Raw genomic sequence first — 16,591 nt, 5'->3', positions numbered from 1 at the left:
TTGAGCTGGGTGTTTGAGTAACTAAAGTAGCCAGCTGCATTTGCTAGCTAAGTGAAAAAAATGAGTCTCTCTTGCTTCTCCTTTGTTAAACTTTTCACATTTTATTCACAGCAGTGCTAGCTAGCTGTGGCTTAGGATTTCTGTACTAGATTCATTCTCGTCCTTTGATTGGGTGGACAACATGTCAGTTCATGCTGCAAGAGCTCTGATAGGTTGGCGGAAGTCCTCCGAAAGTTGTCATAATTACAGAAGGCGGTGAGAACCAAGAGCCTCCTAGGTTTTGTGTTGAAGTCAATGTACCAAGAGGAGGACGGTAGCTAGCTGTCCTCCGGCTACACCATGGTGCTACCCTACAGATTGCGGTTTAGACTACTGTAGACCTTCAATGCAAAACAGTGTGTTTTAATCAATTATTTGGTGACGTGAATATATTTAGTGTAGTTTTATCTAAAGGAACTTTTTCAATGTTCTCTTAAAAAAAATAATATAATAATTCACTGAGGATTGTCCTCCCCTTCCTCCACTGCTTTACATGCTGATATTGTCTCTGGTATTCTTGTGTGTAAGTGTTTGCCTGCCGGTCCATAGACAGAATCTATTGTGGATTTTGTAGTCTACTTGAGCTGCAACAAATTTCCACAACGATTTTCCCATGTTGCTTCCAAACTTATGAAACACTTCTTCACAAAAATATTTTTCTCACATATCAGTGTTATTTAACACTATGTTAAAGGATTGGGTGGTTTTGGGTGGATTTTTCCTTGAATATTTAACGATGTTCCACAGATGCTGGTGTAACTCGGAAGTGAGAAGCCATTCACATGATCAGATACAAGTTACTTGCTGAAACGGCAAATAACTTGTTTACACTCAAATGATTTATTTCCCTGAAATGTTTGAATCATTAGCTCTATTTGATATTCATCACTAGGGCTGTGGTGGTCTCACAATAATTGGACCGTTAATTAACAAACAAGTGTAACATCTCCAGGCCTCCACGGAGTCCATGCATGCAAGCTGCATTACAAGCCGACGATGGGCGCCTTTGGAACATCTACATAAATAAATGTTTTTGTCTAAAACATTATGCAGAAGAACAGAGTATGGGTTCGCCTAATGTATGTTATTTGGCTATGCGCCATGCCATAGGCTGTAGGATTGTTCATTTAGCTGACAGGATATGCCTATTTTATATATTGGATTTTACAGTAAGAAGAGTATAATTGACCTTGGCTGAATAAAATAGGAAGGATATGTTTCCCGTTCTTGAGCGAGGGCGCATATGAAATGGCTATGTTGAGCTTAAGATTTCATTTGAAATATGCCCTATATGCTAGATTTTAAAGGGGGAAAGTCATGACATCCGTATTCACTCGAAGGCGTGCACTTCCCCACGGCTCCATTTTTCAATGATGCCAGGTAGGCTACCTAGGTGTTATAGTGGAGCTGTGGTTAATATGAACAGTTGAGAAATATAACAACACTTATTTCACTCTATGCATTAACTACTGTTTGAGGAGCACGCTCTCACTGCAACAGGCGATGTTCTGCCCAAGCTCTGTATTACATGGGCTCTCCAACCCTGTTCCTGCTGCTACCCAGTGCTTAATATGGGAAACCAAGTGGAAATTTGTTCGACCAATGTCGATAGTAATATGCTTTCGCAAACAAAACATATTTCACTAAATGTTGACATCCCCTCTGCGCGCTCGAGAAAGGAATAAAGGGAAGAGAGGAGATGGAAACACAGTGGTGGGATTCTGTATAGCCGAAGGTAGTCACCCAATTATGAAAATTAAAAAAATTCCCTATTACTAGGCAATTCGAAATCTAAAACAAATTCACTAATGATAGGCTTAACTGTAAGCCGTCCTGCACAATCAACGAACCAAAAGCGTTGCCTAGAGCGGTATGTTCTCTCCCAGACTCGTGGATAGAAATTTTGGAGCCTAGCATAAGGTAACCAGTCCATCCAGTATGCATAATAATAGTCCACATTCAAAGGCGATTACTCAAATGTATTTACTTTTTAAAGTATAGGCTAGACCAATTATGTAGCGAAGATATCTTAAATCAGTTTTTTTTTCTGCCATGTCTAATATTTGGTAGGCTATGCATTGTATAACAGCACAATCATTTTAATACAGCTTTTTTTTCTTTCTCTCTGGCCTGTGCTCATAAGCCTGTGTATAAGCTCTAATATGCTTTTGATGTTGAATTAATCATCCCCTTAGAAAGCGCTGTCCATTTTTTGGGGCTTTGAAACATCCACAAGGACTTTTTTTTTTTTTTTTTTACTGTTTCAACCTGCTGTTGAACTTTCTTCAAATTGATCATCACATTAAGGTGAGTTTTAAAAGCATAAAACTGTTTTGATAAGTGTTTGTGATTTTTCGAAAGCATTTGCATACAGTGCATTCGGGTAGTATTCTGAATCCCCCCCCCCCCCAACACACATTTTGTTACGTTAAAGCCTTCTAAAATTGATTTTTAAAATGATCCATCTACACAACATACCCCATAATGGCAAAGCGATGCCTTATTTACATAAGTATTCAGACCCTTTGCTAGGACACTCAACATTTCTGCAGCATTAAAGATCCCCAAGAACACAGTGGCCTTATCATTCTTAAATGGAAGATGTTTGGAACCACCTAGACTCTTCCTAGAGCTAGCCACCTGGCAATCGGGGGAGAAGAGCCTTGGTCAGGGAGGTGACCAAGAACCCGACGGTCATTCTGATAGAGCTCCAGAGTTCCTTTGTTGAGAGTTCTATCTCTGCAGCACTCCACCAATCAGGCCTTTATGATAGTGGCCAGGCGCGTAAGTCACTCCTCAGTTAGTCACATGACCACTCTCTTGGCGTTTGCCAAAAGGCACCTAAAGACTCTCAGACCATGAAACAAGATTCTGGTCTGATGAAACCAACATTGACCTCTTTCGCCTGAATTCCAAGTGTCACGTCTGGAGGAAACCTGGCACCACCCCTACGGTGAAACATGGTGGCTTGAACCTGAATTGAACATCTCTGGAGAGACCTGAAAATAGCTGGGCAGTGAAGTTCCCCATCCAACCTGACAGCGCTTGAGGATCTGCAGAGAAGAATGAGAGGAGCTCCCCAAGTACAGGTGTGCCAAGCTTGTATCGTCATACCCAAGATTCAAGGCTGTAATCCCTGCCAAATGTGCTTCAACAAAGTACTGAGCACAGTCTGGGGGGGGGGGGTGGAACAATTTAGTTAATTTTAGAATAAGGCTGTAACGTAACTGTGTAAAGTCAAGCAGTATGAATGCTTTCCAAATGTACTCTGTTAGAGGGACAATGGAGCCATGAGTACCAGCCCAATAGGACCTGATGGTCGATAACAGGTTGGGTACAACCAAAGCATGTCCAGAATGCATAAAACGAGATGGCGTGACTCAACAGTCACAATTGTACTGCATTCATGACTGCCAGTGTGTTTGAAATACGAACAACGCGACAGCCCTATTCATCACATACTGATCTTATGAGACACTTTAAAAATATATATATTTTTAATGCATAGAAGGCACTTGTCCTTGTATGCATTATACAATAGCTCTCCTGGGGGATGGTTGGCCACCCTGCAACATTACAATTACAACCAATTAACTTTTTGTCTTTATAAAATACTTCCCTCATTCAATGAACCAGGAATCAAATTGCTAAGGTGGGCAAGGTAGCTAAGATTATCTATACTGAACAAAAATATAAACGCAACATGCAACAATTTCAAAGATTTTACTGAGTTAAGTTCATGTAAGGAAATCATTAGGCCCTAATCTATGGATTTCACATTACTGGGAATACAGATATGCATCTGTTGGTCACAGATTTAAAAAATGGGTAAATGCTTGGATCAGAAAACCAGTCAGTACCTGATGTGACCACCATTTGCCTCATGCGTTGCGATATATCCTTTGCATAGATTTGATCAGGCTGTTGATCGTGGCCTGTGGAATGTTGTCCCACTCCTCTTCAATGGCCGTGCGAAGTTGCTGGATATTGGCGGGAACTGGAACACCCTGTCGTATACGTCGATCCATAGCATCCCAAACATGCTTAGTGGGTTATCCTTCCGACATGGAGCCTTGCATTATCATGCTGAAACATGAGGTGATGGCGGAGGATGAATGGCACGACAATGGGCCTCGGGAGCACGTCATGGTATCTCTGCGTTCAAATTGCCATCAGGAAAATGCAATTGTGGTGTTCGTAGCTTATGCCGGCCCATACCGTAACCCCACCTCTACCATGGGCCGCTCTTTTCACATAGTTGACATCAGAAAACCGCTTGCCCACACGATGCCATACACGTGGTCTGCGGTTGTGAGGCCGGTTGAATGTACTGCCAAATTCGCAACAAAAAAAGATGTTGGAGGCGACTTGTGGTTGAGAAATGAGCATTACGTTTTCTGGACATTTCTGCATTCAGCATGCCTATTGCAAGCAATTGCATATTTTAGAATGGCCTTCTATTGTCCCCAGCACAAGGTGCGCCTATGTAATGTTAATGCCGTTTAATCAGCTTCTTGATATGCCACACCTGTCAGGTGGATGTATTATCTTGGCGAAGAAGAAATAATCACTAACGGGGTGTAAGCAAGCACATTTCTGCACAAAATGGAGAGAAATAAGCTTTTTATGTGGGACATTTCTGAGATATTTCAGCTTATGAAACGCATTACACAGATTTTATATTTTTGATCCGTTTATTTGTAAGGTTAAAGTGTTCAGGGGAGATCTTGACAACATAGGAGTTACTTGTCAATTAGACTATTCTAGGAATATTTTACATGGCCAGTATATGATGGAGAAGCCTAACCAATTCTGAGCGCTTGAGATGTATGGTTTTACAACCGGCATATGCAGCGTTGGTTTCATCACCTGTATCAACTGCGTGTCAGCCATTTGCGGTTATACACGAGTGCTGGTGGAAAATGTATTTCAGGACATTGGACAAGACAACATTAATGCATTCTATTACCTAAATCGTTAACTAGCGAGAACCAGCCAAACTGCACAATAAGTTTAGACTTTTCGATGTAGTTAGACTATCATTATTTTACCTGCTGTGGAAATGTCTCCCCCTGGCAACAGCCAATTGGCGCACGCAGGTGATGCATACACAATGACTTTTCCAGGATTTTCATTGTTGACGAAAAGTAAGCTATAACTGGGCAAATGACTCACTAACTAGCAATGAATATCAACAAATGTGCACCGGTAGATAGCCGCGTTGGTCACAAACGTATCTCGCAACTGCATGATTGAAAGACCGCTTGGGCCTGTCTACGCAGGCCTACAATTATACTCCGATGCGCTCTGCAGAGATTGGGGGGACAGTGTGCAACACATTGCATCCGCAGGACACTGATCCAATTCTGATCAGAGTAGCCTAATTGTTTGATATTGTGGTTTGTGTGAATTTGATTTAAAATGACTTGGCCATTCTGACAGCTTAAACCTATATTCTTGTCAGACTAATGTAGAGCCCTCGTATATTTTTTTCTTTCCTGCTCTTGTTCATGTAAACACCACTAGATCAGCAGTGACTTAACCTGTCTGTCCCTGGGGTTCCGCTAGCGGAACTCCTCCCACATTCCACTGAAAAGCCAGAGCGCGAAATTCAAAAAATATTTTTTTGAAATATTTAACTTTCACACATTAACAAGTCCAATACAGCAAATGAAAGATACACATCTTGTGAATCCAGCCAACATGTCCGATTTTTTTAATGTTTTACAGCGAAAACACCACGTATATTTATGTTAGCTCACCACCAAATACAAAAAGAAGACAGACATTTTTCACAGCACAGGTAGCATGCACAAAACCAACATAACTAACTAAGATCCAACCAAACTAACCTAGAAACAACTTCATCAGATGACAGTCCTATAACATGTTACACAATAAATCGATGTTTTGTTCGAAAAATGTGCATATTTGAGGTATAAATCAGTTTTACATTGCAGCTACCATCACAGCTACCGTCAAAAATAGCACCGAAGCAGCCAGAGTAATTAGAGACCAACGTGAATTACCTAAATACTCATCATAAAACATTTCTGAAAAATCGATGGTGTACAGCAAATTAAAGACAAACATCTTGTGAATCCAGCCAATATTTCCGATTTTTTTAAAGTGTTTTACAGCGAAAACACAATCTAGCATTATATTAGCTTACTACAATAGCCTACCACACTACCGCATTCATTCATCAAGGCACGTTAGCGATAGCAATAGCCACGTTAGCGTTAGCGAATAAACCAGCAAAAGATATTAAATTTCACTAACCTTCATAAACCTTCCTCAGATGACAGTCCTATAACATCAGGTTATACATACACTTATGTTTTGTTCGAAAATGTGCATATTTAGAGCTGAAATCAGTGGTTATACAATGTGCTAACGTAGCATCTTTTTCCCAGAATGTGCGGATATTTCTATTAGACTCTCACCTATTCTGACCAAATAGCTATTCATAAACATTACAAAAAAATACATGTTGTATAGGAAACGATAGATCCATTAGTTCTTAATGCAATCGCAGTGTTAGAATTCTAAAAATATCTTCATTACGACATAAGACTTAGTTATGGTAAGGGAATGCCCAAAACCTGAGCGCAAAGCTACTAGTACACAGTTCGACAGATATATGTAATAGCATCACAAAATGGTTCCTACTTTTGGTGATCTTCCATCAGAATGTTGTACAAGGGGTCCTTTGTCCAGAACCGTCTTTGTTTGGTATTAGAACGTTCTTTTTCCCTCTTGAATTAGCAAGCACACTGGCCAAGTGGCGCGAAGCTATCCTTCCTGAACATATGCAGACAAAGCAACACGCCTAACGAAAAAAATTCAATAATCTAATAAAACTATATTGAAAAAACATACTTTACGATGATATTGTGACATGTATAAAATCAAAGCCGGAGATAGTATTCGCCTATAACGACAGTTTTTCAGAAGGCAATAACAGGTCCCTCCATGCGCCTTGCAGAAAACAGAAAATGGAGGACACGTCGTTCCAAGAGGTTTCTTTCCATCTCAGACCGAGATAATCAACTAATTTCTTCTCTCACTTCCTCTTGACATCTAGGGGAAGGTGTATGACGTGCACGTATAGTCATACGTATCATGCCCATTTATAGGCAGGTCCTTGAACAGAACATCGATTTCAGACTTTCCACTTCCTGGTCAGAAAGTGTGCTGCCAAATGAGTTCTGTTTTACCCATAGACAAAATTCAAGTGGTTTTAGAAACTAGAGTGTTTTCTATCCAATAGTAATAATAATATGCATATTGTACGAGCAAGAATTGAGTACGAGGCCGTTTAAATTGGGCACGATTTTCCCCCAAAGCGAAAAAAGCGCCCTCTGTCCTCAACAGGTTAACTTACTCACCAGTATACAGGATTGATTAAGTGATTACAGCTAACATTTTAAATCCAGAATGAACTCATTTCTTGTAGCATCTGCACAATATTGCCATCAAACTTCCACAATGCACTTTTTAATGGGTCAAAGAGCACGGAGCTCGGTAATTGAACCATGTCATGTGAAACAATAGGAATATCCATCAGTCGCCAAAACGTCTCGTCTTGCTTCGGTCATATCTGTTGGACACCTACAGTATTATAATAGTTTTGGTTCTTGTTCAGTAAACCAATGCCACCCTCTTCCACCAGCATGGTCATGTTGTTAGCATGCGGTCAGAAGGTGGACAGGCTGTGTGTGCGCAATCCTGACTAGCGGGTGGGGCATCCCCCTGAGGGCCATTGAGTCAGATGGAAAGTAGCCAAGACTGGGTCCACTGCACGAGCCTTGCCTGACGGGTCCTTAATCGCCCATGGCTCTCTTAGAGCCTACTGTAAGGATTCAACTACAAGTAATCCAATTGGAACATCCCATAATTAACCATTAGCGAGCTAGTTCTGGTGCATGTACAGTTGAAGTCGGAAGTTTACCTTCAAACTCGGTGCCTCTTTGCTTGACATGGGACAATCAAAAGAAATCAGCCAAGACCTCAGAAAAAAAGATGTTGACCTCCAAGTCTGGTTCATCCTTGGGAGCAATTTCCAAACGCCTGAAGGTACCACATTAATCTGTACAAACAATGGTACCACATTAATCTGTACAAACAATGGTACGCAAGTATAAACACCATGGGACCACGCAGCCGTCATACCGCTCAGGAAGGAGATGCGTTCTGTCTCCTAGAGATGAACGTCCTTTGGTGCGAAAAGTGCAAATTAATCCCAGAACAGCAAAGGACCTTGTGAAGATACTGGAGGAAACGGTAACAAAAGTATCTATATCCACAGTAAAACAAGTCCTATATCGACATACACTGAAAGGCCGCTCAGCAAGGAAGAAGCCACTGCTCCAAAACCGCCATTTAAAAAAAGCCAGACTACGGTTTGCAACTGCACATGGGGACAAAGATTGTACTTTTTGGAGAAATGTCCTCTGGTCTGTTGAAACAAAAATAGAACTGTTAGGCCGTGATGACCATCGTTATGTTTGGAGGAAAAAGGGGGAGGCTTGCAAGCCGAAGAACCCCATCCCAACCGTGAAGCATGGGGGTGGCAGCATCATGTTGTGAGGTGCTTTGCTGCAGGACGGAATGGTGCACTTCACAAAATAGATGGCACATCTCAAGACATCAGTCAGGAAGTTAATGCTTGGTCGCAAATGTCTCTTCCAAATGGACAATGACCCCAAGCATACTTCTAAAGTTGTGGCAAAATGGCTTAAGGACAACAAAGTCAAGGTATTGGAGTGGCCATCACAAAGCCCTGACCTCAATCCTATAGAACATTTGTGGGCAGAACTGAAAAAGCGTGTGCGAGCAAGGAGGCCTACAAACCTGACTCAGTTACACCAGCTCTGTCAGGAGGAATGGGCCAAAATTCACCCAACTTATTGTGGGAAGCTATCCAAAACATTTGACCCAAGTTAAACAATTTAAAGGCAATGCTACCAAATACTAATTGAGTGTATGTAAACTTCTGACCCACTGGGAATGTGATGAAAGAAATAAAAGCTGAATTAAATCATTCTCTCTACTATTATTCTGACATTTCACATTCTTAAAATTAAGTGGTGATCCCAACTGACCTAAGGGAATTTTTACTAGGATTAAATGTCAGGAATTGTGAAACTGAGTTTAAATGTATTTGGCTAAGCTGTATGTAAACTTCAACTGTACATAGTTGTAGTCCTGTAATTCAAATGGTGGGCCAGGCACCCTGGCTACTTTAGGGAAAATGAGTCATCTATCTTTTTTGAAGGCCTTTCACTCTTATGCAGGAGTCAGAATACAAGTATGGATTTGTTGGTCCCCATAGAATTCATTTGGCATTTATTTGCATTTCTGGCTCAATACATTGCTTTTTTTTCTCTCTCTCTTTCTGAAATGACAAAATACCTGTCATAGGTGTGTAAAGTTGGGAATGACAAATTCATGCAGGATAACCTGAGGGCAGTCAAGGTGGGGCAACCTTGAGCCTTCAACCTTGGGCTTCTGCGTGCAAATTGTACGACATCACCAAAGGCCTGTGTTAAACATTGAGCTGTTTCATGCAGCCCCAGCTTAATATTTGGTACCACTGCGTGGTTAATTCCCTAAACTGTCACACTGACAGGTAATATATCCATAGTGTGAACTGAGCAGGCAGTTAGGCCTAGTCAAGGTGGCAAGTGCACTCCTGGAGCAAAAGTCAGTTTGGCCATTTATCCAGGAGTAGGGCAGGAAAACCAATGATGCATTTGATTGTGGTTACCAAAGTTCGAGGCATTACCGGGTCATAAATCACAAAGGAATCCGTTTTTTTCTTGCAGTGAATTGGGGCTTTGTAACAATGGGTAACTTGTAACGGGCATCCTCGATATTAGTTTTGACCCTTGAGGGCATCCTCAAATGCACAAGATGCTGTGAATAATTTTCATTTTTGCAATGAAATTGCTAGAGTTGACGTGAGTCAAATTCTTTCATTTCCATTCTTCCGGAGGCCAGAAGGAATTTAAATGGTAGGTGTTTTTTGAATATTTTTTTTACGCTCACCTGCTCACTAGTTTGTGGTGCAGTGATGTTCTGTCAGCCGGGACCGACTACGCAGTTATGCATTAAATTGCTAATGCGCTTGGCCGTCCACATTATCCTCATCAAAGTGACAAGCTCAGGAATTAAACACTTGGATCTGCTGTCAATGAGATCATTGGAAAATGTGTTTCTGTGAATATGGCGAGGCAACGGGTGAAGTATTAAGTGCTTTCTGTGGTTCTCTTTATTTCCGCCTCTGTGCTTTGACAGTTGACAAACAATAGCTTTCCTGAGTGGCGTATGAGTGGTTATCTTGCGGCCATAAGGGCTCTCTGCTGGGTTGCTCTTATACCTGGCTGCATTTGACACATTCATGCGTCAAAGTTGGAGAAAGAAACACTGGTTTTGCTGGCTCATGCTCAGTGTTTGTCATTTTTATTCCAGCTGTACAAACTTGTGAAAATGTCTGGTCTCAGACCTCACGCTGAGTCCAGGTTATAGAGTAATGTGATCTGAATGCTTGAGCCACAAAAAAAGGGTTGCATGGGAACCTGGTTATTGACTAGAATTTGGCCACCAGGCACTTTTTAATCAAAGGACTTTGCCGCCTCCTTTCCCCATCTGCAGATACGAGTCCTTCAGGTGAATTGTGTAGAAGAAAAAGCACCATGGCGTGATTGAGCTCCTCCACATGCCAGCCATTTTGGGATGTTTGTGTGAGCTGCTCATGTCGGGTCTTAGACCTCATGAGTCCGGGTTATAGAGTAATGTGATCGGAATGTTTTATCCCTGTGGCTCAAGCAGTCTTAGTTCCTAACTGTGAATGAGCCAGCTTGTCAATGCTCATTACGTTCACTGCAATAGAAAGGTGTGTGTGTGTGTGTGCACCAGTAGCTTGGTCTCCTCACTAAACTTGTCAGTCAGTGAGTGATGAATGAGCCATCGCGAGGGCATGTCATATTCTACTTGAAAGTGAAGCTGCGACGGGGAGTGCACCACAGCCCTGCGAGTATGAAAAGTGCAAGTGTTCGTTTACATTATTTTGTTCTTTGTTCCTCACTGGCTTTTGTCATACTGTTCAAAGCCTCTTTCCTCAATACCAGAAATCCTTTAAGAAGCGCCAAAACGTTAAATGTGTCCAAACAGAGAATGATAAAAAAAAAAACACATTCAACTAGAAAATACCATCACTAGCTATGTCTCCATCAAATTGACTTGTTGCAGATAAAAGGCTGTGTGTGATGACGTAGTGCACAAAAAATGCCTTTTGCAGTTCCAGTTCCATGTACCGAAAAATTATTTAAGTTAAATGGGTTTCAATCGCATTTTCAACTGTACTGAAAGTTCTCACATTTATTGTGTTATGTAGCGAGTGTGCCCGCTTTGCTATTGGCATGTACAGTGTAGCCAACGGCGCTATCTGCTTGCTGTTGGCTGCAGCGCATGTGTAGCCTACATGAGATTGTTATGGACATCATGTCACCAGAATAAGACCCTCAATATTTATTGGAAAGGAGCATCAAGCTCATCACCTTGTACTTTAACCACCCTGTAAAGTTCATTTTATTTAATCTGTTGCCTAATAAACTGCATGCTTTCCTGACAAGTCATAGTGGGAGGACTACACGTCATTGTGTGACTCCAAGTTTACTTTGATATAATGGTTATTATATCAATATTTGCTCATTAAAAGCATTACCACTAATCTCTGCTAAATTCATTTAACCAAAACAAAATCCCACCTTGTCTAGTGTATATTGTTTTGTCAATTGTACCGACAATTGTTCTGTTTCCATCAGGACTGTAATGAGATTTGTTCGACATCACCTTTACTTGCGTAAAAGGATTGCACGGGAACCTAGAATTAGGCCACCAAGTGCTTTATCAAAGGATTTTGTCCTTCTCCTTTCCTCACCTGCAGATACGTGTCCTTCAGGTGAGTTGTGTAAAAGAACAAGCACCTTGCAGTGATTTAATGAGCTTCTCCACCCGCCAGCCATTTTGGTGTGAGTGTGTGTGAGCTGCTCGTGTCTCCCAACAGTTCTGTGACTGTGTGCCGGCCACCAACCTCCCCCCTCCACTCAAATCTCTTGCCTCCTGAATCATCTGCTACGGAGACAAAGTATCAGGGAAGGGTGCTGCTATTTATTGTGCTTGGCGGTTGCTGACATACCAGTGTCAGGGCTGTTTCTGCAGACGAGCGTGATCTATCACAACGACGGATGTCCTTATTTCAGAGCCATCACATTGATTGCACAACAATGACTCATGAAGTGTATTTCACTGGTTACATCAACTGTCCCCGACCATATGACCGGTTTATTTGTTTTCCACTTGATCTAAAACCACTGCCTTGCACTATCACGCTGAGCCTTATGAAGATTTTCAGATATGACCCTAACGCATGGAATCTAAGCAAGCAGCCACGTATTAGTCTGCATGTACGATGTTTACAGAGTGGCTTCGAGCAGACGTTTCACTGTCTTTAGAGAATGAAATGTGAACTTGATGTTTCAGAGCGGAGATACCAAGCCAACTCTGTTCTGGTTGGATGTTTGGGATCTCTCCCTAGTGTCAGATGGTTGGTAATTGTCCAGACTTGCACTAGCAGTGGACTCTTCAAGGATGTCTTAGACCTAGACCTACCTGTTTTCTGTTGTCACTTAACTGTGTGGGCTCGGACATTGGCTGCCTTTTGTAGAATATGGAAATAATAAGGCTATTCTTTCAAAATGAATACTTGTTTGCACATTCAACAAATGTCTGAGATATTTGTATTAGGTGCCTGCTTTGTGTGCCACTTATTTGCCTTGTACCAACTTTAGCCGTCTTCTCTCCCCACAGGTTCAACTACAGATCAACACATCACCTGACCACAAATGGGTTTTACGAGTTCCTCAACTGGTTTGACGAGAGGTCATGGTACCCCTTGGGGAGGATCGTGGGGGGCACAGTAAGTTTAACATGTTCCCTGCTGTGATCAAGCTTAAATCATCCTAATTTGAAACCAACCCAGTGGGAAGAACACATTGGATATACAGGGCTTTGGGGAAGTATCCAGACCCCTTGACTTTTTACACATTTTGTTACATTACAGCCTTATTCCACAATGGATTACATCGTTTCCCCCCCCCCCCTCATCAATATACGCACAATACCCCATAATGACAAAGCAAAAACAGGTTTTTAGACACTTTAGCAAATGTAAAAAATAATATATATATCAGATTTACGTAAGTATTCTGACCCTTTACTTAGTACTTTGTTGAAGCACCTTTGGCAGTGATTACAGCCTTGAGTCTTGTTGGGTATGACGATACAAGCTTGGCACACCTGTATTTGGGGAGTTTCTCCCATTTCTTGTCTGCAGATCTTCTCAAAATCTGTCAGGTTGGATGTGGAGTGTCGCTGCACAGCTATTTTTAGGTCTCTCCAGAGATGTTCGATCGGGTTCAAGTATGGGCTCTGGCTGGGCCACTCAAGGCCGTTCAGAGACTTGTCCCGAAGCCACTCCTGCATTGTCTTGGCTGTGCTTAGGGTCGTTGTCCTGTTGGAAGGTGAACCTTCGCCCCAGTCGGATGTCCTGAGCGCTCTGGAGCAGGTTTCCATCAAGGATCTCTCTGTACTTTGCTCTGTTCATCTTTCCCTCGATCCTGACTTGTCTCCCTGCCGCTGAAAAACATCCCCACAGCATGATGCTACCACCACCATGCTTCACCGTAGGGATGGTGCCAGGTTCCCTCCAGACGTGAAGCTTGGCATTCAGACCAAAGAGTCCGATCTTGGTTTCATCAGACCAGAGAATCTTGTATCTCATGAGAGTCCTTTCAGTGACTGTTGGCAAACTCCAGTCGGGCTGTGTTGTGCCTTTTACTGTGAGTGGCTTCCGTCTGGCCACTCTACCATGAAGGCTTAATTGGTGGAGTTCTGTAGAGATGGTTGTCCTTCTGGAAGGTTCTCCATCTCCACAGAGGAACTCTGGAGCTCTGTCAGAGTGACCATTGGGTTCTTGGCTAGCTCCCTGACCAAGGCCCTTCTCCCCAGATAGCTGTTAGTATGAGCGGCCAGCTCTAGGAAGTGTCTTGGTGGTTCCAAACTTTTTCATTATATTTAAACTGGAGGCCACTGTGTTCATGGGGACCTTCAATGAGGCCACTGTGTTCATGGGGACCTTCAATGCTGTAGACACTTCATGGTACCCTTCCCCAGATCTGTGCCTCGAGGCAATCCTGTCTTTGAGCTCTACGGACAATTCCTTCGACCTCATTGCTTGTCTTTATTTTATTTAATCCGTTGTAGAATAAGGCTGTAACTAAATGTGGAGAAGGTCTGAATACTTTCCGAATGCACTGTAGATATAGGCCTAGACTCTGGTGTTCTAGTGGTTGGGGTGTTAGATGAGAAAGCACCATGAACCGTACCGTTTCATAAGCCTCCCCCAGCGCTCTCCGGTCTGTCACGCATCGGCAGCAACCAATGAGCTTTTAACTTGAGGGATTCCACATGACTGCCAATGATCATGCGGTTTACCAACAGGACCTGCTGTTGAAATCACAACCTCTTTCACCGTGAGTTACTACCTGCCGATTCTGTAAGATTTATCGCCCACGCTCCTCTCTCGGCGGAGCCTCATTTTTTTGGGGCTGCCCTGTAAACTGTGCACTGAAACGCTGTGAATAAAATACTACTCTGCTCTTCCTCACTGCTCCCGACATGTCTCTGTACTGTAATCAGATGCTTAATGGGGTGACATTTTTTTACCAGCCTTGTTACGGCAAACCTTTTAAAGTGGCTCCCTGTGTTATCTCGTCACTTTCTCCACCTAGGTTGGCATCTGAAGTTTCACTTTGTTCCCTGTTGTGTACAGTGTACTTACTCCAGGGTGGTGGGAGAGAAGCGCCGAGCATTTAAGACAGCCAGACATGCCTGCACTCAGAACTATTGTCAGTCGTTTTAGCAGCAGCAGATATTGCAGCGTCGGAATATAGGCTAGTAGCAGTTGCAGGCTTTGCTGTTTTAGCAGCAATGGATTCAGTCAATCTGCACAAGGGATCCGAACTTCCTAACCTACATCCTAACATGCCTATATCTGTAGGCAGTGGACAGTACTGCTGCTCAGTGTGCCAGGGTTTAGACAGCAGGTGTGTCAGATGCTGGGTACACAGAATGCAAATGCCCAGCAACATGCAAAGTGAGGGAAGATCCAGGTTCAGTGCCTCTGGGAACTCTTTTGGTGCTAAATATTTGCCATGTGTCAGCTACCTGGCTCAATAACTTGTTTTTATCTCTGGGTTATTCTTTTTCCCTCTCCCCCCCCCCACCACATGATTACGCAAAGATGGCAAAGTGCTTCCCTCAGCTGTCCTGCTAATACTTACAGGCTATGAGGTATGAAGGGCCTTTTGAATTTGATCAGGCAGCCTTAATGGTGCACAAACCTGGATCGCTAATGGAATGTTACAAATCACCTCTTCTGAACACACTGGTTCTTTGAAGTCCTTGTCAGAAATCACACCAGTTGTGGGAACACTGTAGAGTGGAAGCAAATTAGCTCGTACTCTTTTGTCTATGACAGTTAAGAGAATATAGGGAATGCAGTCCTACACAATGCATGGCTAGGGCTTTTGCGGTGGCCGTATTACAGCCGTACCGGCAGTCATGAGTCATGACCGCAGTCAAATTGTACGTGAACAATGGGTCACGGTAATCTCCTCTTATGCACTCTGGACAAGCATTGGCGGCGTCCAACTCGCTAATGTCCTTGTACTCAGCGCTCTATTGTCCCTCAACACTGACAACAATGCAAATGCAAGAGTATCATGCTTTTAAACTGAGTGGAAAACATGGTCGTTGTGGAGGTTTCAAAGCCAAACAATGAAATGGACAGCGCTTTCTAAGGTGATTTAATTCAAAACACCCATACACATATTAGAGCTTATGCGTAGGCCTATACAGTTAATTCGGAAAGTATTCAGATGTGGTGACAGGTGACAGTGCATGCCAGAGCAAAAACAAAGCAATGAGGTCGGAGGAATTGTCCGTAGAGCTCCGAGACAGGATTGTGTCGAGGCACAGATCTGGGGATCGGTAGCAAAACATGTCTGCAGCATTGAAGGTCCCCAAGAACACAGTGGCCTCCATCATTCTTAAATAGAAGTTTGGAACCGAGACTCTTCCTAGAGCTGGCCGCCCGGCCAAACTGAGCAATCGGGGGAGAAGGGCCTTGGTCAGGGAAGTGACCAGGTACCCGATGGTCACTGACAGAGCTCTAGACTTCCTCTGTGGAGATGGTGGTGGTGGTGGTGGCGGCATCATGCTGTGTGGATGTTTTTCAGCGGCAGGAACTGGGAGACTAGTCGGGTTCGATGTAAAGATGAGCAGAGAAAAATAGAGATCCTGCTTCAGAGTGCTCAAGACCTCCGACTGGGGTGAAGGTCCACCTTCCAACAGGACAGCGACCCTAAGCACACAGCCAAGACAACGCTGGAGTGGCTTCGGGACAAGTCTCGATGTCCTTAAT

At 42.9% G+C, this 16,591-nt stretch overlaps 1 protein-coding gene across 1 annotated transcript in view; it reads left to right on the top strand.

Moving 5' to 3' along the window:
- LOC139559061 (dolichyl-diphosphooligosaccharide--protein glycosyltransferase subunit STT3B-like) overlaps positions 1 to 16,591 on the top strand; it is a 93,267-nt gene that overhangs the window by 35,653 nt on the left and 41,023 nt on the right. The window contains exon 2 of the mRNA XM_071374718.1: positions 12,916 to 13,024. Coding sequence (XP_071230819.1) covers positions 12,916 to 13,024 — 109 coding nt within the window. The remainder of the gene's footprint in view (positions 1 to 12,915; positions 13,025 to 16,591) is intronic.

This window comes from Salvelinus alpinus, chromosome 29 (genome assembly GCF_045679555.1).
Source record: "Salvelinus alpinus chromosome 29, SLU_Salpinus.1, whole genome shotgun sequence".
NCBI lineage: Eukaryota > Metazoa > Chordata > Actinopteri > Salmoniformes > Salmonidae > Salvelinus > Salvelinus alpinus.
This window is presented reverse-complemented; position numbering and strand designations above follow the sequence as displayed.